The sequence below is a fragment of the Sorex araneus genome, chromosome 10, assembly GCF_027595985.1.
Source record: "Sorex araneus isolate mSorAra2 chromosome 10, mSorAra2.pri, whole genome shotgun sequence".
NCBI lineage: Eukaryota > Metazoa > Chordata > Mammalia > Eulipotyphla > Soricidae > Sorex > Sorex araneus.
The window spans coordinates 36,964,552-36,989,767 of record NC_073311.1 but is presented as its reverse complement, the minus strand read 5'-3'; the positions used below and the strand labels follow the sequence as shown (position 1 = coordinate 36,989,767).

The window sequence follows — 25,216 nt, the reverse complement described above, 5'->3', positions numbered from 1 at the left end:
TGTTTATTACCAACAAGAAGTATTAAGTGTTGAATAAGAAAGGTCTTTTTGTCCTTAATAATTTGTGATGCTAAAATTCTAATTTTTCCCTTTTCTAGATTATTTGAAAAATCTCTTAGAAGACTCTGGAGATTACAGGGACACTCAAGGTAAATTCCTTTTGTGATGTTCTAGATTTTGGACATTTTTGTTGATTTGGACCTAGGAAGTGAACCTATACTAATAACAAAACCTATTTGCATAGCTGTTGTATTCATTAAAAACCTTAAAAAAAAAAAAGCCTATTCTGGGCAGATTGAAATAGAAACAAAGAGGCAAAGTGGAATCCAGGAAGGCAAGATTAAGGCATCAAAAGAGGCCTGACCAGCCATCCAGTCTCCTGAGAGAGCAGCTCTAGGTGGCCTGGGCTGGGGAAGCTTCTCCCTCCGTCATGCTGTCACTCTGCTCTTGGTTAATTCTTCTTCCTTAGATGTTTATTGCTTTTAATAGCAGGACTTGACCATTGACCTATGAGGTCACTTTAGGCTTTAAATTAGTATAGAGCTCATGACCCAGTTCAGTCCCCCGCATCACATACAAAATCTTGTATTTTTTTTTTAACATTTCTTTTCTTTTTTTTTTTTCTTTTGGGTCACACCCGGTAATGCACAGGGGTTACTCCTGACTCATACACTCACGAATTACTCCTGGCGGTGCTCGGGGGACCATATGAGGGATGCTGGGAATCAAACCCGGGTGGGCCTTATGCAAGGCCAATGCCCTACCCACTGTGCTATCACTCCAGCCCCGTTAACATTTCTTATATCCTGGGTGCAGATCCCCTGGTTGAGCATATAGGGGGCAAATTGAATTGTAGGGTAGATAGATGAGCTCAGGCTGAGTTTGTACAGCACCACCAGGAGTGATCCCCAAATAAAATAAATTCACGATTTGTGAAGGGACCAAATTATACCAATCAGAAATAAGATCTAAAATATCTAAAATAACAAATTATTTGAGCCTAATATTTCTCATAGTGAGTGATAGCGCCCCTGATGGTGCTGGGCAGATCCAGGGGGTGGTGGTAGTTTTGGGTGCAATTGGTGAGCACATAATAAGACCTTTTCTTCTACAAAGAAATTAGATCAAATAAGTGTGGAACCTCTATAGACAGTGGTCATTATTAGTTTATTAGTCTTTTTCGCTCTTCCACCTCTTGTCCCAAGGAAAATAGTTCAGTAAAATACCAGGGCTCATTGGTATTTACAGGGTATCCAGTGTGTGTGTGTGTGTGTGTGTGTGTGTGTGTGTGTGCGCGCGCGCGCATGTTCCTGTCTGTCTTACAAGCATACACTGCTTTATCAGGGCAGTGGTATTTCCCCTATTTTTCCTTATCCAACTCTTCTAAATGTCAAAGGTATATTACTCATTCTAGAAACACATTAAACAAGACCATATCCACCTTCTTTATTTAATTAATTTTATACCATGTTTTGGTACATTTACGTTTTCAGATTATAAAGTAGTGTAGGTTTTTAATCCATTTTGTAGAGATTTTTAGATTTTGTTTTGTTGTTGTTGTTGTTGTTGTTTGGGGGGGAGTGGGGGACACATTCATGATGCTCAGGGTTTACTCCTGGCTCTGCACTCAGGAATCACTGGAGACAATATAGGATGCTCAGGATTGAACTCAGGTTGGCTACAAAGCAACTGCCTTACCTGCTGTAGTATCTCTCTGGTCCCTCATTTTGTAAAGATTTATATTCATTCTTTAAATCACTTCTCTAGTATATTTTATTGCAAATATTTTTTTTTTTTAAGTTGCATGGGGGGAGCAGGATCTAAGGAGACATCCCAAGCATTGCTTAGAGGGCCCAGGGGCCCCTTCTGAAAATTGTTGACTAACCTGGCTGGGGATTCATTACAAGAGCCCAGGGGTGCTGTGAACCCTGCAGAGCCAGAGGAAATCTGGGCCACCCTGGTGGGAATTTCAGGGTCACCACAGCAGTGTTCAGAAGACTGTGTGGTGCCTGGGACTGAACCAAGTTGGCTGCATGTAAAGCAAGCACCTTAACCCTGCACTATTCCTCTGTCCCAGATACAATACAAAGGTGCTTTGTGTTGTTTGTTCCTGAGGGCGGGTAGGGGGGAGGACATGGCTGAAGCTGCTCCTGGCTCAGTGAGGTAGGAAACCAGGTTTTACTCCTGGCATTGCAAGGTCCCCTGAATCCCACTGGAACAACCCCAGAGCCAGAAATAGCCCCTAGCACCCCTCAGATGTGCCCCTCATCAAATAAGGAAGACTGCAGATGAGGGATAAGTCTTGATTCTTGTCTTCAGGGAACATATAATCTACTTGATGGGAAAAAAAGGCTTTTAACATAGTGTGGCACTAAGTGGTATGGATCATTTGAAAGAGAGAAAACACATGGGCCAGACAGAACATACAGCAGGTGAGGTGCTTGCCCTGCATTGTGGCTGACCTAGCACCCTGTAGGGTTCCCAAGCCACACCAGGAGCGATCCCTTGAGTGCAGAGTCAAGATTAACCTTGAGAATAGCCAGGTGTGGCCCACAAACAGAAGGGGCAGGGGAAAGGGGGAGGAGGGCAGTAAGGGGGAGGAGAGGAGAGGGAGAAAGAGAGGGAGATAGGGAGGAGTGAAGATGATGAGGAAGAGCTCTTTTTTTTTTCTTTTTGGGTCATACCCAGTGATGCTCAGGGGTTACTCCTGGCTCTGCACTCAGAAATTACTCCTGGCGGTGCTCAAGGGACCATATGGGATGCCCGGGGATTAGAACTCAGGTCTATCTTTGTGCAAGGCAAATGCCCCACCTGCTGTACTATCGCTCTGGCCTTGCTTAGGGTGAAGGGTCTGGAATCTGAGCTGAGGATGGCTGGAGGAAGAGTGAGCCCTTTCAGCCACAGTCTGTCTCCTGAGGATATAACTCATACACAGATCTTAGAGAACAGGGACCCCAGAAAACATCTGTGCCAAGGCTCCTATCTGAGAATAGGGGCCCCAGAAAACATCTGTCCCAAGGCTCCTATCTCCAAGGAAAGTGAGTTATTATCTGTCTTTTGTAAATAAAAGGAAAACTCAGCCAGAGGTTAAAGAGCTTGTTGAAAGGAAATTAAACACTTCAGCCAAGCTGTGGATTAGACTAAACGGGGAACAGTCAGGCATTGTTTGTCCGGAGGCAGGGCAGTGAAAAGGGGAGCATTTGTAGATGAGAGCCCCAGGGCAGCCTCCTGGATTCGGAAAATAACAGATCTCTCAGATTAGAAGATCACTGTGTCACCGTATCACTGTCATCCCGTTGCTCATCGATTTGCTCAAGCGGGCACCAGTAACGTCTCCATTGTGAGACTTGTTGTTACTGTTTTTGGCATATCAAATATGCCACGGGGAGCTTGCGAGGCTCTGCCGTGCAGCAGGATACTCTCAGTAGCTTGCTGGGCTCTCTCAGAGAGATGAAGGAATCAAACCCGGGTCAGCCGCGTGCAAGGCAAATGCCCTACCCGCTGTGCTATCGCTCCAGCCCATGTTAGAAGATATGTTAAAGAAACAGGGACTCTTAAAGGCTTGACCTGGGGAGACTAGAGCTGGAGAGTGGAGGATGGGGCAGAACTTAGAGAACAGGTGGCTAAGCAGAAGCAGCTTCCTCATTTCTAACTGTTTCTGTCGGGTTTTGGTTTGGCAGCCATACCTAGCTGTGCTCAGGGCTTAGTCCTGGCTCTGCACTCAGGGATCACTCCTAGCTCAGAGGACCTTATGTGGTGCTGGAAACCAAACCAGGTCAGCCTTGTGCCCAGCAAGGCCCTTAACCCCGGTACTATCTCTCCCGCCCCTCAGTCCATTTGCTTATTAAATCTACCAGGAACTCAGCAGCCAGAGAGCAGGCACTGGATCCTGTGTGACCTCTTGAATTTCTGCCGTGAAGGGAGCACAGAGTGCAGTAGTTGTGAATCTCTACAATGTAATGTGATTTTCCTTTAATAATGCTGAAGAGAATATTGTGGAAAGAATATAGAAGTCGCAGTTAGGATACAGAAGGGACCACTATGTCAATGGTAGTTGGGAATGATCACTCCGGACAAGAACTGAGTGCCAAAAGGAGGTAAAGGGACAAACATGATATGATAACCTTGCAATATCTGTATTGCAAACCATAATACCCAAAAGGAAAGAAAGAGAAAGAATGTAGAAGTCATGGGCTGGAGAGACAGTACAGAAGATAAGGCCGTTGCCTTGTCTGTGGCAGACGTGGTTCAGTTTTCTGGTTCCGTTTCCTGGTTCCCTTTCCTGGCACTGCATTTGAACCCCAGAGTACCTTTGCTGGCCCAGTCCCTCACCATGCAAAATGCTGTACATACTGTCATCCGTTGCTCATCGATTTGGGCAATCGGGCACCAGTAACATCTCCATTGTGAGACTTGTTTGTTACTGTTTTTAGCATGTCGAATATGCCATGGGTAGCTTGCCAGGCTCTGCCCTGTGGTCGAGATACTCTCGGTAGCTTGCTGGGATCTCCGAGAGGGGCAGAGGAATCGAACATGGGCCAGTCTCATGCAAGGCGAACGCCCTACCACTGTGCTATCGCTCCAGCCCACCATTCGAGACCATGCAAAAAAAAAAAAAAGGATAGTGTGGTAGTGTGGTCTCCATTACTGGTACCAGAAAGAAAATCTGGTACCACACCAAAACCCTAAACCCCTTTCTAGAAATGAATTTTTTGTTTTGTTTTGGGGCCACACCTAGCAATACTTAGGGCTTACTCCTGGCTCTGTGCTCAAGGATCGGTCCTGGCAGTGCTCAGGGTCCCTTATGTGGTGCTGAGGGTCAAGCCCAGGTGAGCTATGTGGAAGGCAAGCACCCTCCCCAATGTTACTCTCTCCAGCCAAAATGGAAATATTCTTAAGTTGTCTTTTCATTAATGACATCTGTCTCTGCCACGCCAACTCAGGAGGGCCCTAGCTGTTTTTCCCAGTGGAAATGTGTCTTTTGTTTTGTACAGGGTAAGGATTGTGTGGATTTCCAGTTCATATTACAGGGTATTGGACATCCCTGGAGCTTTTACCTACTAAAGGCATGTGAATACTTGTGAATAAATACTCATGAATCTTCCTGATCATTGTGATAAGCAGAAATTATCTTTCCATGTGTCTGGTGGTCCACAGTGGAGCTCTGGTTTCTTAGTTTTGCAACATCCATAGCTCAACAGAGATAAAATCAAGACTTCTCCCTTTTTTGTCAGGTTACAGAGATGGCAGGGCTGGAGCATTCGGAAGCACTTTGCTGAATACGAGAGTTAGTAAGAATAAAAGACAGAGGAGGCTAAATATCACAAAGAATGCTTGTCATTTCCTATAGTCTAGGATGCTTCCTTGTGGCTTTTCTTCCCTCTTAGGATCAGACTAAGTGATGACCTCTAAGCCCCAACCCTCTGACATAACCACTAACCACTTTTCATAGTTTTGATTTCCTACCCAAGGGTAGTTCGCTCCCAAGATTTTTGTAGCCCGTCTTAGTTGCCAGGTAAAATTTATCATATCCTTGTAAGCATCACCAGAATCACAAATTTTTTTGCATGAAATAATGTTCACATTTGAACTATTGAATGAAACACATGGTCTAAATGTCTCTTCAGCCTTTCTCTGGCTTATTACTCCCCACCATACATATTACTTTTTTCCATCATCAAACCTCATCTTTATGGTGAAACTTTCTTTCTGTGTATTCGGCAGTTAAAAAAGCTCTTCCAGAGATGGGTTTTATGAACCAGCTAGCTTGTCATCTGGAATTGCTTAATTGTTGCAAACCCTTCATTTCCACGTTGATGACTTCCCTTCTGTCTCTGCATGTTTTAGGGGCTCTTGCTGTTGTTATAGAAGTAGCCAACCACGCCAATGACACCATGAAGCAAGGGGTACGTATCTCGATTTTAGTGACTGGCGTATTGATGAATGCAGGAATCCAGAATTTCATATGCTTGGTCTTTTCTCTCTGTAGGACAACTTTCAGAAACTTATGCAAATTCAGTACAGTTTGAATGGACACCATGAAATAGTACAGCCAGGACGGGTAAGCACTTTAGATCACCTTTTGCACATTTCATGCAATCCATTATTATCTTTTTTTCACTTACAAACATAAGTTATGCACTATTCTTGACTGCACTCCCCCAGTTTCCCTCAACTAAGTTCGTTCTAGCCATTTCAGACATTCATGATTTAAGTCACTATGACAAGATGTCCAATTCAATTAAGAGACTGGCAGGGGCCCCCACAGAGTATCTGATGAAATGGAATCATTTTATTGTGTTATATGAGCTGACCTCCCACAGTTTTAAAGACAGTCCCAGTTAAAATCTTTAATGCAGGAGAAGATTATGAAGGGACAAGAAAATTGGCATTTCGATGTGCCTCATAGAGTCCAAAAGTAGCCGAGTGGAATGAATTCAAGAAAATTACACAATGCAGTTGTCAGAACATTGGCTATGCTTCAGGGTCAAGTACATGCTCGGTCAATTTCATTTTAGACCACATAATACCCCTGGGGCCAATATTGGATTTATGAAATTGCTGGCTTGTCCAATTTCTAAATTATTTTATTTATGGGTATGAAACAAATCCGTGTCTGCTTTAAAAAATTACACAAATACTAATGATGTCTTTCTGCTCAGGACATCCCCCTCCACCCTCCCACAGTGCACGCATGCACACGCGCACACACACACATGCGCACACACACACACACAAACACACAATCGGGGGGAAAAAGATAATATATGAATTTGCGATTATTTTATGTTGGGAGGAATAAATGGATGTTTGTTTGGATGAATTAGATTTTTCTCAAAGAAGGAACTCTGATGAAGCTCTCTCGGAAAGACATGCAGCCTCGAATGTTTTTCTTGGTAAGTAGTCTCGTGGTTCTGATGTGGTGGAGGTGTGGATAATTGATTAATGGAATACACAAATAGCAGTTTTTGTGGAATGTTTGGCTATATTACTCGTTTTTCATTTCAACTAGAGGAAACAAAGTCTTCTCTAATATCTAACCAGAGAATTATTTACTTTTTGGTTTTTTGTCTTTGGTTTTGTGGTTTTAAGTTTTTTTGGGGGGCCACACCCACTGGTGTTCAGGACTTTTCCCAGACTCTGTGCCGGCATCACTTCTGGCGGGGCTTGCATATCATATGTGATGCTGGGGATCAAACCGAGGTTGATTGTGTACAAGGCAAGCACTGTATGATTGTTCCAGCTCTAGTTCCTTTTTCGAATTTAGTTTTATTACGTTTTTAATTTGGAATGATTGATTTAATCACATAGGCAGATTGTGATGCATTGGTGGGATTTAGAATGCAGAAAGCAATAACTCTGGGGCCAAAGCACGGGTACGGTGTGTAGGGAGCTTGCCTTCATGCGGCTGACTTGGGTTCCATCCCAGGACCTCTAATGGTCTCCTAAGCACCAAGAGGAGTAATTCCTAAGCCCAGAACCAGAAGGAACCCCTGAGCAATGCCAGATGGGTGAACCCCCCACCAAAAAAAAAATCCAGTAACTCTCAGAAAACTGAAAAGAAAGCATGTTTTCTAGAAATTGCTTTTTAACTAATAACCTAATAAGACATGTATCATTTAGAGTTTACCACATCTAAATTTGGGATGTATAATTTTTTTTCCTCTACTTTGTGGGGTACTCTCAACTCTCTCCTTTCTGGAGAAGCCTGTGTCTCTTGAGCGTGTTAAGTCTCTCTCCCACCACTTTCTATCCATTTCTCTCCCCCCATCTCCTCCCCATACTCCCCTGAATACAACTATTTTACTTAAAATGTTAATATTAGGGACCAGAGAGATAATACAGGGTAAAGACTCTTGCTTTGCATATGGGCAGCCCAGGTTGAATGCCTGCCATGGCCTATGGTCCCCAGGAGTGACCCCTGAACACAGAGCCAGGAGTAAGCTCTGACTGCTGCCAAGTACGGCCCCCAAGCAAACAAATAGTGATAAAAATATTCTAATAAAACATTCTAGGTTGGGTTTTAAATTCTTGGCTCAGGGCCAGAGAATAGGGGAGGGCGTTTGCTTTGCACACATCCAACCTGGGTTCAGTTCCCAGCATCCCATATGGTTCCCCGAGCACTGCCAGGAGTAATTGCTGAGTGCAGAGCCAGGAGTAACTCCTGAGCATTGCCCGGTGTGACCCAAAAAGCCAAAAAATAAAAATAAAGCAAAATCTCCGGCTCATGGACTAGTACCAGGAAGTCTGATGGCATAAACAGTTGGTAAACCGCCATCTGCCACTGTGGTTATTTACTGCCAGTCCTCGCACTCGTGCTCAGGTAGAGGACAGCGAATAGGGCACTCGTCTTGAGCACAGCCTGCCTGGGTTTGATCCCTGGCACCCCATAAATTGCTCTGATCCCCACCGGGAGTGATTCCTGAGCTGGGGGGCCAGAGCCAGCAGTGAGCCTTGAACACCACAGGGTGTGCCTCCCCCAGCTCGCCGCCCCCACCCCTTCAAATGTTGAAAACCACTGTTCTGGTGGTTCTAGATTATATTAGCAGAACCTAAGTCTTCTATTCAGGAAGCTGTTAACAAAGGGGTAGCATTTTCCTTTTATCCTTGTATCTTATCAGTACTTTGTAACTGAAGTTTATTTCCTTCCTTTGTTGGTGAAATCCTTCAGTTCAACGATGCTCTGTTGTATACAACACCAGTACAGTCGGGGATGTATAAACTCAACAACATGCTCTCGTTGGCGGGAATGAAGGTCTGTGCATCTGTTCAATTTTTTTTTTCCCTCCCAAAAATGTTTAGAGAGAAACCCTAAAATAATTATTTTCTCACATCCTTAATTTTCCTCTGTCCACATGTTACTGATCAGGCATTTGTTTATTCATGTGTTCATCTGCTCACTCATTTATGAATTTATTCATAGGATAGTTTCTGGAAATTACCATAAGCAAAGTATGCTAATAGGTTTGGTGAAAAATGATAAGGTGGATTAAAGAGTGTTTCTTTTGCTTTTCCCTTTTTCTTCCCCCCAAAGGGGAGGGCTTCCAGTGGTGCTGGGGGATTGGGAACAGGAAGATTCTCAGCAGTACTTACCCTGCTAACTGGGGATATGGCCTTTCTGGGGGCCAGTGGTGGAGAGAGAGGATGAGACATGAGATACGAGAGCATGGGGTAGCAGGGATCAGACTCAAGGCCTCGAGCCTATGAGGCTTTACTCCAGCCCCTGGAGCCATCTCCCCCGTTCCTGAGCATAATTCTTTGTGTCTACCCTAACTTTAGTCCCTACAGACTTTAGCAGCTAGCTGGGAAGGTAATACAGTACACAAAAATATACACAAGTACAGAAAGTTGGAGGGCAGGGGTCATGCAGTAAAGAATACATCACTTTAGTGAGACATGGTGGAGGAATTGGTGGAAGCTAGGAAAGAGGGAGAGGCCAGGAAATCTTTGTGGAGGAACTCTGTCAAGAGCTTTACAGGACAGGTCACACCCAGCCATACTGAGGCATGGAGGAAGCATTCCAGGAGAGGCACGAGGGAGCACAGGCCTGAACGTGGTTATTTAAACTTACTTAGAGCATAAAGAGGATGAGGGTGCTGGAGGACTAAGTTCGGTTGCTGGTGGCAGCAGCTAGGGTTGCTGTGCTGGAGAGATGAGATTTTTGAGCTGGTGCTTTTGCTCAGATTGCTCTGCTTCTTCCTTCCAGGTCAGAAAACCCACTCAAGAAGCATATCAGAACGAACTAAAGATTGAGAGTGTGGAGCGTTCCTTTATCCTCTCTGCCAGGTAACTGTAGAAGTGGAGGTGGGACCACACCTGGACGTGCTCATGGACATCCCCCACCCCTGCCCTAGTGCTGTGCTTGGGGATTGCTCCTGGTTGTGCTCAGGATGTAAAGAAAACGATGTATTCTTTACTGCATGAGCCCTGCCCTCCAACTTTCTGTACTTTTACATATTTTTGTGTACTGTATTACCTTCCCATGTGATACCAGTTATCAAACCTGGGTCTCCTCGGTGCAAGCAAGCACTCAGCCCTTTCAGCTCTTTCTTTTAGTCCCCATCAGGTGACCTTTTTGTGTAGCTGAACCTTTGCCAATATGACTAAACAAAACATCAGCAGGAGCCTTTACATTTTGCTAAGTACTAGATTTACTTTTCCTTTCTTTTCTTCCCCATTGCCATGAGTTTACTGGATTTACCAGGCAAGTCAAATGGCTGAGTGCTAATGCTATAGTGTGTGAAAAGCACAAAGATAAAAATGTACTCCTGGGGGCTGGGGATATAGTCCAGGGATTAAGGCACTTACCTTGCATGCAGCTGGTTCTGTTCAATTCCTGGCACCACACGTGGTCCTGAGCAGCGCTAAGAGTGATTCCTGAACACCACAGAAAAACCCAAAGTTTTTCTGAATAGTGATTTTGAAGAATAATAATATTAAATAACAATCATTTTGCTAATCTTTTTTTAAAGTTAGTATTTCAGATCTTTCACAGTGACGGGCATTTTTTAATTATTTTATAAAGTTGTTCACAATAATTCATTACATTTACTATTTGAACACCAATCCCACCACCATTGTACCTTCCCACCACCATTGCCAACATAGTTTGAATGTTTCCACCCCAAATCCCAAACAATGCCCCCAAAGCAGACTGAAAATAATTAATTTTGTGTAGAGGAAGGTGTGTGAAGATTGTTGTATTGCCTTCTCCTTTAAACCCCATCAGTTGTAGTTTGCTGTTCTGGGTACATCAGTGGTGTAGAGTGTGAAAAGTCATACAGCCTCAAATGCAGTTTGACTCATGGGTGAGGCTCGTTCGAGCCATGAGCAGGGTGGTGATTGAGTTCTGGAGGTTTTCAGCTGCTGGGGCTCTGCTGAGGTAGGGAGGGGAACTCACTCAGCCACCTCCAGGTTGCCCAGATGGGACAGCCTGGCACAGAACCTGGAGGCATCTCTGTGGCGTGCAGTTCAGTGACATGCGTTTTTGTACCTTTTTCTTTCTTAAATTTCTAGTCCCTCTCCCATTCCCTTGGTTATTATGGATTTAGCGGTGGTTTTGATGATGGGGTGGGTGCACACACCTGACTCTGGTATTCTCACCTTTTTCACATCAGGTTGTGGGCCTGGTGCTCCCCGAGCTTGGCACCCCTTTAATGGGGTGCTTGCACATGTGCTCTCTTGGACTCCTCCCTTTAGTAAAGGCATGTGACTTAGGGTGTGGTGGTCACCGGGAGTTGCTGGCTTTCTCAAACACATACTTGCTGGTGTGGTGCTTGCACCTAGTCGTGGTGTAAACAGAGAGAATGAGAGGGAAAGTGACGCAAGATAAGCAGGGGAGACAGTTTTACAGAAATGCGGTGTGCATTATTTAGTCTTAAACCCACAAGCCACACGAAAGCACTGCAAGGTTTCTAAGAGGCAACGATGTGATCTGATTTGTATTTTTCATTGGTTTGTGTTTTTGGTTTTTGGACCACAACCTTGCTCTGCACTTAGGTGTCACTCCTGGCGGTGCTCAGGGGACCATATGGGATGCTGGGGATTGAACCCAGGTTGGCTGCATGCAAGGCAAATGCCCTACCCATTGTACTATTGTTCCAGCCTCTGATTTGTACTTTTGTTATTATTGTGTGGGGGCCACACCTAGCAGTGGTTGGGCTGTTGCCAATTCTGTACTGAGGGATTATCCCAGCAGTGCTCAGGGACCATGTGGTACTGAAAATTGAACCCAGACCTCCCTCATGCAAAGCCTGCTTTACATGGACTCAACCCATTGAACCCTGCTTCTAACCCAGTTTGGTTTTGAGTTTTGGGTGTGTTTTTTGGACAGGGGAGGGCCACACCCAATGATGCTAAAGGGTTACTCCTGGATCTGCACTCAGAAATCCTCACAGTGCTTGGGACCATATGGGATACAGGGGATCAAACCCAGGTTGGCCGCATGCAAGGCAAGCACCCTAACTGCTGTACTATCCATCCAGTCCCAAGCCTGGTACTTTTTAAAAGGAGGTCCTAGTTGCTCTATGGAGAATGTTTTGGGAGAACTAAAGATGACTCATTGGACATAGGGGTTGATAGAGACCCTGAGTGAGTCGGGGCAAAGAAGATGCAGGACGCCCTGTTCAGTCCTCAGCACCTCATGGTCTCCAGAGCATCAAGTGAGGAACACCTCCTAACAGCACATCAGTAACCCCTGAGCACCACTGGGGTGGGGGGGGGATGGGGCTCAAGGATCGAGCATATACTTTGTGTGCAGGAAGCTTGGGTTCCATCCCTGCACTCACATGCCCTGGCACCTGGAGTAACCTCCCTTCTTCAGCAATGGATCAGGATATGTACTCCCAGCCCCCAACACACACACACACACACACACACACACACACACACACACACACACACACACACACACACACTTCCTCCTGTGACCCAAAATCCGAAAAAGAAAAGAACACTTCTTTAAACTGAGTTTTGTTTGTTGTTTGGGGGGAGGGTCTGGGGGGCGGGACACACCTAGTAGTGCTCAGGCTACTCCTGGTGATGCTTGAGGGACCCTGGGTGGGCGGAAGCATGTGCTGCACCAGCTGTTTGAGCCATCTCTTTTGCTGCTTTATTGCTTTTTACTCTAGGAAAATGTTCATTCATTTTTTTACCATGTTGCAAACCGAGAAGCAGAAAGTCTTCTCTGCTTCTGCCTTGCTGCTGCAGGCAGATGTGTGTGGTCTGTGAGAAATGTGTTATCTAGAGCTGGGAAACACTCCTTTGGCAGAATCCTCCAGAAAGGAGAGCCAGCAAAGATTAAATGGAAGAAGAGCATATGGGAGAGGATTTGTAGTCAAGTCTTACTGCACAGACTCCCAGGGCTCCAAGCTTCAAACTAGCCGTCTATCTGCCTCACTCCTCTCTGTCACGATTTCTGCAGAAGAGTGGAGTGGGATGGGCAGGGCTGGTCGTATTTTATGAGTGTCTGTTTGGAACCCTGGGAATATGATCTTTAGAAAACACAAATGGGAGAGAGAGGACACCGTAGTGAGGCGTCCATTTTTGGCCTGATTCTCACTCATTTAGTTATCCAAAGTGAATAATGCGCACTCAAATCCTTTGTTCCTTATCTGTAAGTGGTGATAGTGAAATGAAGAACATCCAATCCATATTTTACGGGGTGGCTCTGACATTGAGATCTGATGATATTTGCAAAGTATTTAGCACAGCTGGCCGATGTGTACTTACTGCTAAATAAATGACAGCTCATTGTGGCCATCAAGGTAGAGTGTAAGAGGTAACTGCGGCCATTTGTGAGATTAAGAAATAGATGATTTTCCTCTACTAATTTGTTCTCGGTATATAATGATATTTGAGCAATATATGGCTTTGAAGTTTCTTGATAGTTTTCAATTGCAAACTGGATTTCTATGTTTATATATTCATATACTACATACCAAATTATCACTTAATGCCTTTTAGATGGGATTTAGATTTCTGAGAATGATTACTGTCAGAAGGAAAATGACTTTATTTTTGTTTGTTTGTTTGTTTTGATGCCATAGCTAGCAGTTCTCAGGGCTTACTCCTGTCTTTGTATTCAGGATCACTCCTGGTAGACTCTGGGGACCATATGTGGTGGTCAAACCAGGGATCAAACCAGGGCTAGCCACGTGCAAGGCAAGCACCCTACCCAATGTACTATCACTCCAGCCCCAGGAGAATGACTTTTAATATCTTATTGATGTGTGTTGGATTTATCAGAATACAATACACATATCTAGTCTTACTGTCTTTATGATGGAAAAATTTTTTAATATTACTTGAAAGTACAAATGTACTAAAGCTGATTAATATTACACTAATAATATTTAATAACAATAATATAATTAATAATAATAAAATATGTCATCACCCATACTAAAATATTAAGATTCTATCATACAATTTTGTTCACTTTTCTAATGTATTTAAAGCAGATTGCAGATAATAGATTATATGATACCTATATATTTTAGTATACCTATAAAAAGCATACACATTTTCTGGGGGTGGAGAAATTGCCCAGTGGACTGGTGCTTTGCATGCAGGAGGCCTGCAGTTCTGTCCCTGCAACCACAGGGTCCCACAAGCCCCCACAGAAATAACCCCCCTAGCACAGAGGTGGGAATAGCCCTTGACATACTAGGTGAGTCCCCCAAACCAAAGACACATTTTCTTGCATGATCACATTCCCATTATTATGATTGATCTATTTGATTATATTATTTTTAATTTATTATTAAGTGATATCTATATATACATATATATGTTTCCATGTATATACACACATAAAATAACCGCACACATATTATATCCTCTGAAATATAAAAAAAAATATTTTGTGGCCAAGGAAGTAGCTTAAAAGGCTAGTGTGTATAGTGTGCATGGGGAAACCGTGGCTTTGAGTCCCTGGACCTCCTGTGTCCGATGCTGGGGCTGGGGCTCAGAGGACTGGAGCATGTGCTTTACACGCTAAAGCCCCAGGTTCTATCCCCAGCACCACATGGGTCCCCCCAGCACTGCCTGCAGTAGCCACTGAGCACCACCTGTGTGTTGCAGAAGTAACAAACAGTATATGTGCTTTGCAGCAGGAAACCTGGGCTTGAGCCTCTGTACCATGAATATATGCACAGATATATTCATAATCATCATGTATATTGTGATACTAGTTATGATTCAGTTACTGGAAAGTTACCAAAAAATGAACAAAAATGCCTTTATTCTAAATAGGCTCTTCTCTGTGGAAATTTGGCTCATTTCCATTGAGATTTTAATAGCTGCTGACAACTGGGAGGGTTGCAGGAGAATGTGTGCTGAGTTGAGCAGAGAGAGGAGTTCGCTAAAACAATTGTAGCAATTTCCTTTATTAACCACTCCGTAAGCATCTGTTTATACTGCCAAAATAATGTTTCTCCTTTACCCCACAGCCCCTCCTTCTAGGAAACTTTAATGATATTTAGCAACCTAAAAACAATTCAGTGCTGTAAATTTGGGTTTGCAACTTGATTCCTTGGGATATTTTTAAATTCTAGAATGATATCCCAGGAAACTCCTTGTTTCTATAAATAACCATAATTACTAATTGTATGAATGGCCCCTTAAACCAAACAAAACCACGAACTTTTGGCAAGGAGAACAAAAAGCAAATGGCATTTGCTGACATACTCAATCTTCTCCAGTGCCTGGTTATTTGTGCCTATGAAACGTCAGTTTCTGCCTGTGACTAGCTAGCATTGGTGGAGCAAGGTGGAATGTGTTGCCAGGGAGAAGGGAAGGAATGAAGAAAAGGGCAAAGGGAAAGGCTGACATCTGGCTGACGGAATCTCATTTGACCCCCAACAGTTCTGCCTCGGAAAGAGATGAATGGCTAGAAGCAATTTCCAGGTCAATAGAAGAATATGCCAAGAAAAAGACCACCTTCTGTCCCACTCGGAGTCTTGATGAGGTATTGTCTTTCCGTTCCTGCCCCCTTCCCGACCCTCCCCAGTGCGCTTCAGTTTTTACCTTAAAGAAACTTTTCCCAGGGAGGTCTAGAGCAACATCTGTTCCCCAGAAGTGGAGGTGTGTGTGTGTGTATAATTCTCAAACTAAATTTCCTACCAAGGCCTCCCTTCAATTCGATGATAGCTTGTGTCTTCATATATTCCCTGGTCCTGAAAACCTCATTGTAGAAAACTTAGAAAAGATAATATTGTCTATAGAAGGAACTAATTAGCCTTCCCTGCATGGCCACGGGCAGCTTCTAAATTCATTTTCGCATTGAAAGTGTAGCTAATCTTAATGTCCTGAGTACATGCACATATAATAGCCCCTATTTTATCCCACATCCTTGATGATACCATCAGCATTGTGAGCCACCACAGACAAATGAAAGGCTGAATGCTGGACCACTCGGTGTGCAAAGAGATAATCAGGACTGTTCGTCTTCTACAGGCTGACGCAGAAAATAAAGAGGAAGTTAGTCCTCTTGGATCAAAGGCTCCCATCTGGATTCCTGATACCAGAGTGACAATGTGTATGATCTGCACGAGTGAATTTACGCTGACCTGGAGAAGGCATCACTGCCGGGCCTGCGGAAAGGTCGGGACGATAACACACGGCTCCATTGTGCTTTTTAATAGCTCCGGGATGTACAGTGAGGAAACTGTAACCGATCCACCTCCCCCACGAACCATTGTGTAAAAAGGAAAAATATACCCAGTCAGAGATGGTATTTTGTGTAAATATTTAGGGACGGGACAATCTTGTTAAGGAATCAAAGCCCCCTCCTACCTCTAGGCTCCATTGAAATGTCATGGATAATTTTTACTTAAAAAATGAACGGTTGCCCTGACGGATTCACAATTAATAGACACATGTAGGCTAGAAAGTTAGCAAGAAGGTAAGACCCTTGCGTTGCATGTAGCTGACCTGGGTTTGAATGCCCTGCACTGTAGGAGTCACTCCTGAGCACAGAGCCAGGAGTAGCCCCTGAGCACTATTGGGTGTGGCCCCAACCACCCTCAGTACATAAATAATTTGGGGCTGGATTGATAGTATGTTGGGAAGGGTATTATTTGCCTTGCATGCAGCCCACCTGGGTTCAATACCTGGTATCCCATATGGTCCCTCAGCGCTACCAGGAGCGATCCTTGAGCACAAACAACTCATTACATAAATGATTAAACAGACACATTTACCGCTAGATACTTAAGCGGCATTTATCTAGGTACTAAGTGCTTAATTAAGGGACTGTTCAGTATTGAAATTATCCTAGTGATTTTTTTCTATGGCTTCATGTCCTCATTGGTTATAATAACAATGGCCTGGGAGTGTTGGTGCCAAGATTGAGATAGACAGTGTGGAGAGTAATTGGAACAGAACCACATGCTTGGTGAAGGTTCAGGGATGGTGGTCGTCATGGTTACAGCACTGATGAGAATGATGTCAACAGTGATGATAAGTACAGCTAACGTGGGACTTGCTGCATCCCAGGCACAATGCTAAGCATTTTCTACACATGAAATCTCTTTGTATTGATACTATTTTATGGAGTTAGCTCTCAGATATCCATGGCCTCTTCATCTTCAAATGTGGTATCGTGTGTCAGTTAACTCTATGCCTTAGTTTTACAATTATTATCAAGACTCAGTGAATTCATGAAAAGGTTTTGATATCAGCAGCACTGTATAGTGTAATGTACCTTATAGTTTGGTTTTTCTAAGTGAAATAATTCCAATGTGTTTTCAGATTGTATGCCAAGCTTGTTCATCACATAAGTGTGGCTTAGATTACCTGAAAAATCAACCAGCAAGAGTATGTGAACACTGTTTCCAGGAACTACAAAAACTAGGTAATAGTATTATATAAGTAAAGATTTAACTGGAAATTCCTTTATTCCCCCAAATGCTTCCAAACAGCTTTCTGACAAACATCTTAGGCACATGAAGAACTTAAGTGATGCTTGGGTACCAGAGGGATGGTACAGCAGGTAGGGCATTTGCCTTGCACACTCCCAACCCAGGTTCGATCCCCAGCACCCTGTATGGTTCCCGGAACCCTGCCAAGAGTGATCACTAAGAGCCAGGAGTAAGACCTGAGCACCACCAAGTGTGGACCAGTATTCCCCCCTAAAAATAATTGGTGAAGCTTATCTCAAATGCTATGTATTTTTCCTTATTAACTTTTCTTTCTTCTGGGGGATAATTTCAGGAGAGGTTGGATCGAATTAATTTTCTCTGAAAATGATTTTGCTTAGAAAATAAATCAGGGGGCCGTGGTGATAGCACAGCGGGTAGGGCATTTGCTTTGCATGTGGCCAGCCCAGGTTTGAGCTCCGACATCCCATATGGTCCCCTGAGCACTATCAGGAATGATTCCTGAGTGCAGAGCCAGGAGTAACACCTGAGCATTGCCGGGTGTGACTCAAAAAGAAAAAAATAGAAAAAGAAAGAAAAGAAATTGAGATACTCAGGAAGATAGCTCATAACTAGAGTGCATGCCTTGCAAAGGGTATGCCCTAACTTTGATCTCCAGCACCACAGAGTTCAAAGGTAACCTCGTTGATTATCTCAGTGATGCCCAGCATCACCTGAATACTGCTTAGGAGAACGAGTGCGCATACACGTGCACACATACACACACACACACCAACAAATAAAACATTTAAAGTAAAAAGAAAACAAATTGAAGAAATGTAATTAACAGGGTTAAATTTAATGCTTAAAATAGCTATAAAAGAGGGCCAAAACAATGGCTCAGTGGCCTGGGTACAGGCTTTACATGCTGAGGCCGGAATTTGATCCTGAGCACAAAGCTAAAAGTAACCTCTGAGCACTGTTGGATGTGACTCAGAAACCAACAAAATGGCTATAAAAGAAATTCAACTTTTAGTATCCTTGAAGGCTTTAGTTTCACAACAGCACCACCAGGAGTGACCCCCCCCAACCCCCTGCCAAAAGATGCCATAAGATGAATATAGTTAGCAGGACTGCTCCATAAGTATTTGGGGAAGAGAGTTTTTTGACTTGTTTTTGGTTTGGATTTTGGACCACACCCGACTATGCTAGGAGGATATCCCAGTTTGGTTTTGGGGTTGTTCCTGGCAGTGCTTAAGGACTTTTCAGTACCTGGGTTTAAGCCAGGACTCCACACATGGAAGGTAAATGCTCTACGTCTGAGCAGTGTCCCCAGCTGGGAAGAGATCTTCAGTTAAATCCTGAATCCTATAGGATTTTAATTTTCATCCGTAAATGGTAGTATATAAGTGAGTAAAATTAGATGGCATCCTATTTCAGAATCCGTGAACATAACAAGTTGTTATTGTCAGTATACGTTTTTCAATAACATCCTCCTCTTCCTTTGCCAACCTTTATGTTCCGCATCCCTCTTTTTTTTTAGGGTGGGGGGTTATACCCAGCTGTGCTCAGGGATTACTCCTGGCTCTGTGCTCAGAGATACCTCCTGGCAGGACTTGGAGGGACCATATGTGATGCCAGGGAGTGAACCTACGTAGTCCTGTGAAGGCAAGCACCCCACTCCCTGAACTATCTCTCCAAGTCCTGCTCTTCAAACAAACAACACTCATCATTGCCTTTTTGGAGGCCAGCAGGGGGCCAGCCAGCAGTGCTTGGGCACCACCAGGGTCTTATCTAACTTTGCTCAGGAGGCCATGTGGGGCCTTAAGAATACAAAGCATGCAGTCCCCCCGCCCCCCCCCACTCCTGTGCTCTCTCCTTCGGCTCCTCAGCATCCTTTAGGTCTATGAATCATGTCAAATGTATCTTTGAAAGTCTGTCTTTGTCTTGATTTCTTCTCCTCAGACCTCATACTTCATTATCATTCATCTTGTTTGTTCTAATAATTTTTCTAACGAATTTTTCTTTTTTTTGCTTTTTGGGTCACACCTGGCAATGCACAGGGATTACTCCTGGCTCTGCACTCAGGAATTACCCCTGGCAGTGCTCAGGAGACCATATGGGATGCTGGGAATCGAACCCGGGTCAGCCGCGTGCAAGGCAAATGCCCTACCCGTTGTGCTATTGCTCCAGCCCCAATTTTTCTAACAAATTTTTCCTTCTTTGAATTACTATATTTATTTTCTCTGAGTTCAGATTTTACTCCCCCTCCTCCCCTCTCCCTCCCCTGGGTGTGGCATGAATTGAACCCAGAACCTCACAAATGCCCATATTTTTTTCTTTTCTTTTCTTTTCTTTTCTTTTCTTTTCTTTTCTTTTCTTTTCTTTTCTTTTCTTTTCTTTTCTTTTCTTTTCTTTTCTTTTCTTATCCATATCCAGTGATGTTTTGGGATAACTCCTGGCTCTGCACTCAGGAATCACCCTTGGTGGGCTCTGGGACCATATGGGATGCTGGGGATCAAATCTTAGTTGGTTTTGTGTGCAAGGCAAGTGCCTTCCTTATCTTCTGTATTATCTCTCCTACCCCTCTTTGTTTTCGGTGAGTGGGGGCATGAGGAGGGCATACCCGGCTGTACTCAGAGCTTACTCCTGGCTCTGTACTCAGGGATCACTCCTGGTGTGGCTGGGGATGTTATATTGGCTTCTGGGGTTGAATACAGGCCAGCCACATGCAGAGTAAGTGCCCTACTCACTGTACTATAGCTCCGGCTCCAAAGAAATGTGTGTGTGTGTGTGTGTGTGTGTGTGTGTGTGTGTGTGTGTGTGTGTGTTTGGCTTTGTTTTTGGCCACAACCAGTGGGGCTCAGGACTAATTACTGGCTCTGTGCTCAGGGGTCACTCCTAGCAGTCCTTGGGGAGCCATATGTGGTACAAGTGATTGAATTGAAGTCTGTTTTATGCAAGGCAAGTACCCTACACACTATATTATATCTTCGTCCCCCAAATTGTTTTTGTTTTGGAACCACACCCGGCAGTGCTCGGGGCTTGCTCTTGGCTGTGCACTCAGGAAAAATCATTCCTGGTGCGTTTGAGAAACTAATGGGGAGCCAGTGATCAAACCTAGTTCAGCTGTGTGCAAGGCAAGTGCCCTAAACATTGTACCATCTCTTCAGCCCCAGCCCTGCGTTCTTAAATTCCAGCTGCTCATGTTACCTCCAGCTCCCAAAGCCTTTTCCTAAACAGCCCTGTTTCCTTAGTACCAGTCTTTTTTCCAAATCTTGTTATTCTCCAAATAGACAATGGATTTTTATACATCTCAGTTTTGCTTATGCTGCCCTTTCTTTATGATGTGTTCTTCCTCCTTTTTTTTTTCCTGCTTGGCAGATTTCTGCTATACCTTAATTGCTAACCTGATGCCTTTCTCTCTTACAAGCTTTCTCTGAGTCTCTGTGGTGAAATTAATTGCTTCCTCTTCCCCAATAGTATCTTTCCTAGTGTTGTGTTCATTATATCTGGATACTAAATAATGTTCTCAGATTTTTTTTTAATTTAGGAGAAAAGGTTTTATTTTCATTTGTCTGGTTTTTTTTTCATGTTAAGGTGGTAGTATGCCTTAACATTTGAAAATGAAAGGGAGTTGGTAGAGAGGTAGTATAGAGGTTAAGATGCCTGCCTTGCTGGCTACCAACCCCATTTTGATTCCTGGCAGCACCTCTGGTCCTCCAAGCACCATCAGAAGTGATCCCTGAGCACAACTCGGTATAGCCTCAGAGAGAGAGACAGAGACAGTAAGAGAAATGAAAGCCTAATTAGAACAAAAGGGGGCCATTTGACATGCTTTAACAGTTGAAAAAGTATAAAGCCAGGGATATGGTTCAGTATAAAGCTATAGCCTTGCATGTATTAAGATCTGGTTGGATCCCTGGAAACATGTCAGACAAGAGAAAAATAAAGTGTTTAATCATAGATAGTGGCAGGTCTTTCTTCCTTCACTCAGGTTCAGCTATCTGTCTTCCCAGCGCCCCGGTGTCCTCAGCTTCTAGTGTATTCTCCCATCGACATTTTATTCAGCAATGTTTATTGACTTATTAAACCTAATTGCAGACTGCCTACTCTTGGTCACACGAGTGTACTTGGGTTGTTTTAGATCACCAGCACTCTCCTAAGATCGGATCTCCTGGAAATCACAAATCACCTTCAAGTGCCTTATCATCAGTCTTACACAGCATTCCATCAGGGAGGAAACAGAAAAAAATCCCCGCTGCTCTCAAAGAAGTAAGTAGTTCCATTGGACATGCAACCTGATAGAGTCTGAATTCATCATACCCACAGAAATACAACTTTTCTTTCATAGATAAAGATGACCTTTCCCACTAACTATGAAAATGTATGTTTTCTTTGGTACTGGATAAGGTTGATGTCTCACAATCATGCTTGGCCTCCCTTATGACCTAAGTCATATGAAAAATGGTTGTTGGGAGATAGTATAGGAGGTAAGGCACTTGCCTTGCATGCCGAGACCCTGGTTCATATTCCCAGCACCACATATGGTCTCCTGAGCACCACTAAGTCACTCCTGAGCACTGAGGAAAGCCCTCCAATACCACTGGATATGGCCCAAACACAACTCCAACCCCAGAGAAAATAAAGATTATTGGAGTCAAAGAAATAGCAGAGGGGTAAGGCACTTGCCTTGCATGAGGCTATTCTGGTGTAATCCCTGGCACCATATGGTTGCCTTTGAGCCTCGGGGTACAACCCTGGAGTGCTTGGCACACCACCGGGGTATCCTGGGCAGTCCCCAGCATGAAGAGGCCTGAGCACTACCACATCTTTGGCCCTTACATTGAATCGCCAGCCTGGTTGGCACCAGGGTTACTGGGAGGATTCTCCAGGCCTCCTGAGCACTGCTTGGGAGAAAAATACCAGTCCCCTTCCCCTACCACACCCCCGCCGCACACACAGACCCCAAAAAAAAAGATTGTTGGGTGATTAGGAGATAGAAAACAAAGTTAATCTGAATGTGTAAAATTTTTTAATAATTTTGAGAAGACCCATTATTCTCAATGAGAAGAAGTCTACATAATATTCAGGCATCTTACTGGCATTTATCTATATTGATTTATTTGTAGGTATTTTTTGGTTTTTACAGCTTTTCTTTTAAACTTAAACAGTGTATTTTGGTGGGAGGGGTGTGATCAGAAAAAAGTAGTACAGAGATAGGGCACTTGCCTTCATGCAGCTGAGATCACAGCCAGTAGTAAACCCTGAGTACCACCAGTGTGGCCCAAAGTATATATATTTTTTTAAAAAATGCTCAATAAGTTCACCATGATGATGTTTCTTATGTGAAGGTGAGTGTATTCTATCACGATCACGAAATCCCGTTAATCATCGATTTCTTGAGCAGGCTCAGTAACCTCTCCATTCGTCCTTTCCCTGAGATCTTAGAAGTCTCTCTCAGCTCGGCCCTCCCAATGATGTCGCACTGGAGGCTCTTTCAGGGTCAGGGGAATGGGATCCCGCTTGTTACTGGATTTAGCATATGAATACACCATGGGAAGCTTGCAAGGCTGTCCCATGTGGGCAGGAAACTCTCAGAAGCTTGCCAGTTTCTCCCAGAGGGAGAAGTAGGCTACAAGATAATGTGCGGCCACTCTTCTGGGAGCTCGCTTTTAAGTCTCTGGATGTTTCTCTGGATGTTGGCTGTTGATGGGATTACACACACCTGGTTCCTCTGCCAGTACCTTCATGTGTGAGGCCCGTCCGAACATGTGGAGAGGAGCCTCGAGCATGGCTGTAGCTAGGTTCTAATGGTCTTCGGCTGCTGGGAGCTCTGCTTGGGGTGGGGAGGGAAGCTGGAGCCCATCCCCTCCAAGGGGTATCCTATCATGACAGTTAAAATAATAGAAAGAGATTTATAGCCAATTGCATGATATAATAAGAATTGGAGGGGCCCGAGAAACAGCACAGAGGGCTAAACAAATTTTCCATGTGTGAGGCCCAGCTTTGATTCCTGTTACTACATGATCCCCCAGACACAGAGCTAGGATTGAGTCCTGCACACCATCGGTATACCCAGAAAACAAAAGAATGTTTCTACTGGATTTATTGATAGACTCTAATTTCTAATTGCCAGGTTTCATATGAAAGTGATTCGTTTAAATTGTTGAATATCTCTGATATCATCAGCTGCTACTGATGAATCTGAATCTGCATTTAAAAAGTTTTGTTGGGACTGGAGCAATAGTACAGTGGGTAGGGCATTTGCCTCGCATGAGACCAACCCAGCTTTGACCCCATCCTTTTATCAGCATCCTGTATGGTCCCTGGAGCACCGCCAAGAATAATTCCTGAGTGCAGAGCCAGAAGTAACCCCATCACAGGTGTGACTCAAAAAGCAGAAGAAAAAAAAAAGAAACAGCTGGCCTAGAAGAGATGGTGGGGGGTGGGGAGAGAAATGAAAACAGTTAAGCTTCTTAATCAACTGAAATAATTTTCTGTACTTTGTTTTGCTTCTACATGTGGATGCCACACTTTCTAAGTAATTCTTAGGTTTGCTCCTCTCTTTCGTCTGAACTCTGCAGCTTAGTTATGAAACTCTTCATAGTGTAGACCACTAGTGTTCATCCACAAGTTCATGGGCTGCTGTGAGTCTGCGGGTATAGAAAGGTTGCAAATTACTGGTCCACCACCTTGGTTTTAACTCTTGGTCTGTGGACTGTGATGCAGGTGCTGGTCTGCAGGTGTCAAAAGGTTGAAGAACACTGATCTATCTAAACTGGTGGTTTTTAACAACCAGTGCTAGTCCACAGATGTTAAACGGTTGAAAACCACTGGTTCTAGATGAAACTCAGCATCTCTCCAATCCCAGTGTATCCATCTCCTACACAGTCATTCCTTCCACAACCAAACCACTTCGAAATCAAGGGGCTGGAGAAATAATAGGGGTTAAGACACTTTCCTCGAATGCTGCTGATCCTGATTCAAATCCCCAGCACCACATATGGTCCACCAAGCACTGCCAGGGATCACCTAAAGTTATCAGGGAGCCAGGAGTAGCCCTGAGCACTGTACTGTGTGACAGTGTATGGCAAAAAAAAAAAAAATCAGAATGCAGTCATTTCTTCTTTCTTTCCACTGGTCCTTCAGATCAGAAGCATCAGCATCATATGGGAAATTATTAGAAATGTAAATTCCGTGGGAATGCGGGATGTAGTCTAACATAGAGTTCCTGCCTTGCATGCCTAAGGCTGCCTCATTTCTCCAAGAAAACAAAAATAGGGGCCTGGAGTGATAGTCAGCGGGTAGGGCATTTGCCTTACACATGGCCTACCCATGTTCGATTCCCAGCATCACATATGGTCCCCCAAGCACCACCAGGAGTAATTTCTGCATGCAAAGCCAGGAATAACCCCTATGCTTCACATCGCTGGGAAGGAAGGAAGGGAGGAAGGGAGGGAAGAAAGGAGGGATGAAGGGAGGGAGGGAGGGAGGGAAGGAGGGAGAGAGAGGAAGGGAAGGAAGGAAGGAAGGAAGGAAGGAAGGAAGGAAGGAAGGAAGGAAGGAAGGAAGGAAGGAAGGAAGGAAGGAAGGAAGGAAGGAAGGAAGGAAGGAAGGAAGGAAGGAAGGAAGGAAGGAAGGAAGGAAGGAAGGAAGGAAGGAAGGAAGGAAGGAAGGAAGGAAGGAAGGAAGGAAGATTCCTGACCTCATCTTAATCTCCTCATGGAGATGTGGTTATTTGTTTGTTTTTATGAGGTGCTATTCACATAATATATACTTACCCATTTTAAAGTATAATTTAGCGGTGTTTAGTGTATTCACACTATTGTGTAACCATGATACTAAAAAATATT

At 44.0% G+C, this 25,216-nt stretch overlaps 1 protein-coding gene across 2 annotated transcripts in view; it reads left to right on the top strand.

The window, feature by feature from the left end:
* FGD6 (FYVE, RhoGEF and PH domain containing 6) overlaps positions 1-25,216 on the top strand; it is a 147,527-nt gene that overhangs the window by 107,822 nt on the left and 14,489 nt on the right. For both annotated transcript variants that reach the window (XM_055118393.1, XM_004602748.2), the window contains 10 exons: positions 99-149; positions 5,848-5,906; positions 5,990-6,061; positions 6,828-6,896; positions 8,672-8,755; positions 9,707-9,786; positions 15,367-15,469; positions 15,958-16,104; positions 17,254-17,356; positions 21,508-21,635. In XM_055118393.1, the coding sequence (XP_054974368.1) occupies positions 99-149; positions 5,848-5,906; positions 5,990-6,061; positions 6,828-6,896; positions 8,672-8,755; positions 9,707-9,786; positions 15,367-15,469; positions 15,958-16,104; positions 17,254-17,356; positions 21,508-21,635 (896 nt within the window). The remainder of the gene's footprint in view (positions 1-98; positions 150-5,847; positions 5,907-5,989; positions 6,062-6,827; positions 6,897-8,671; positions 8,756-9,706; positions 9,787-15,366; positions 15,470-15,957; positions 16,105-17,253; positions 17,357-21,507; positions 21,636-25,216) is intronic.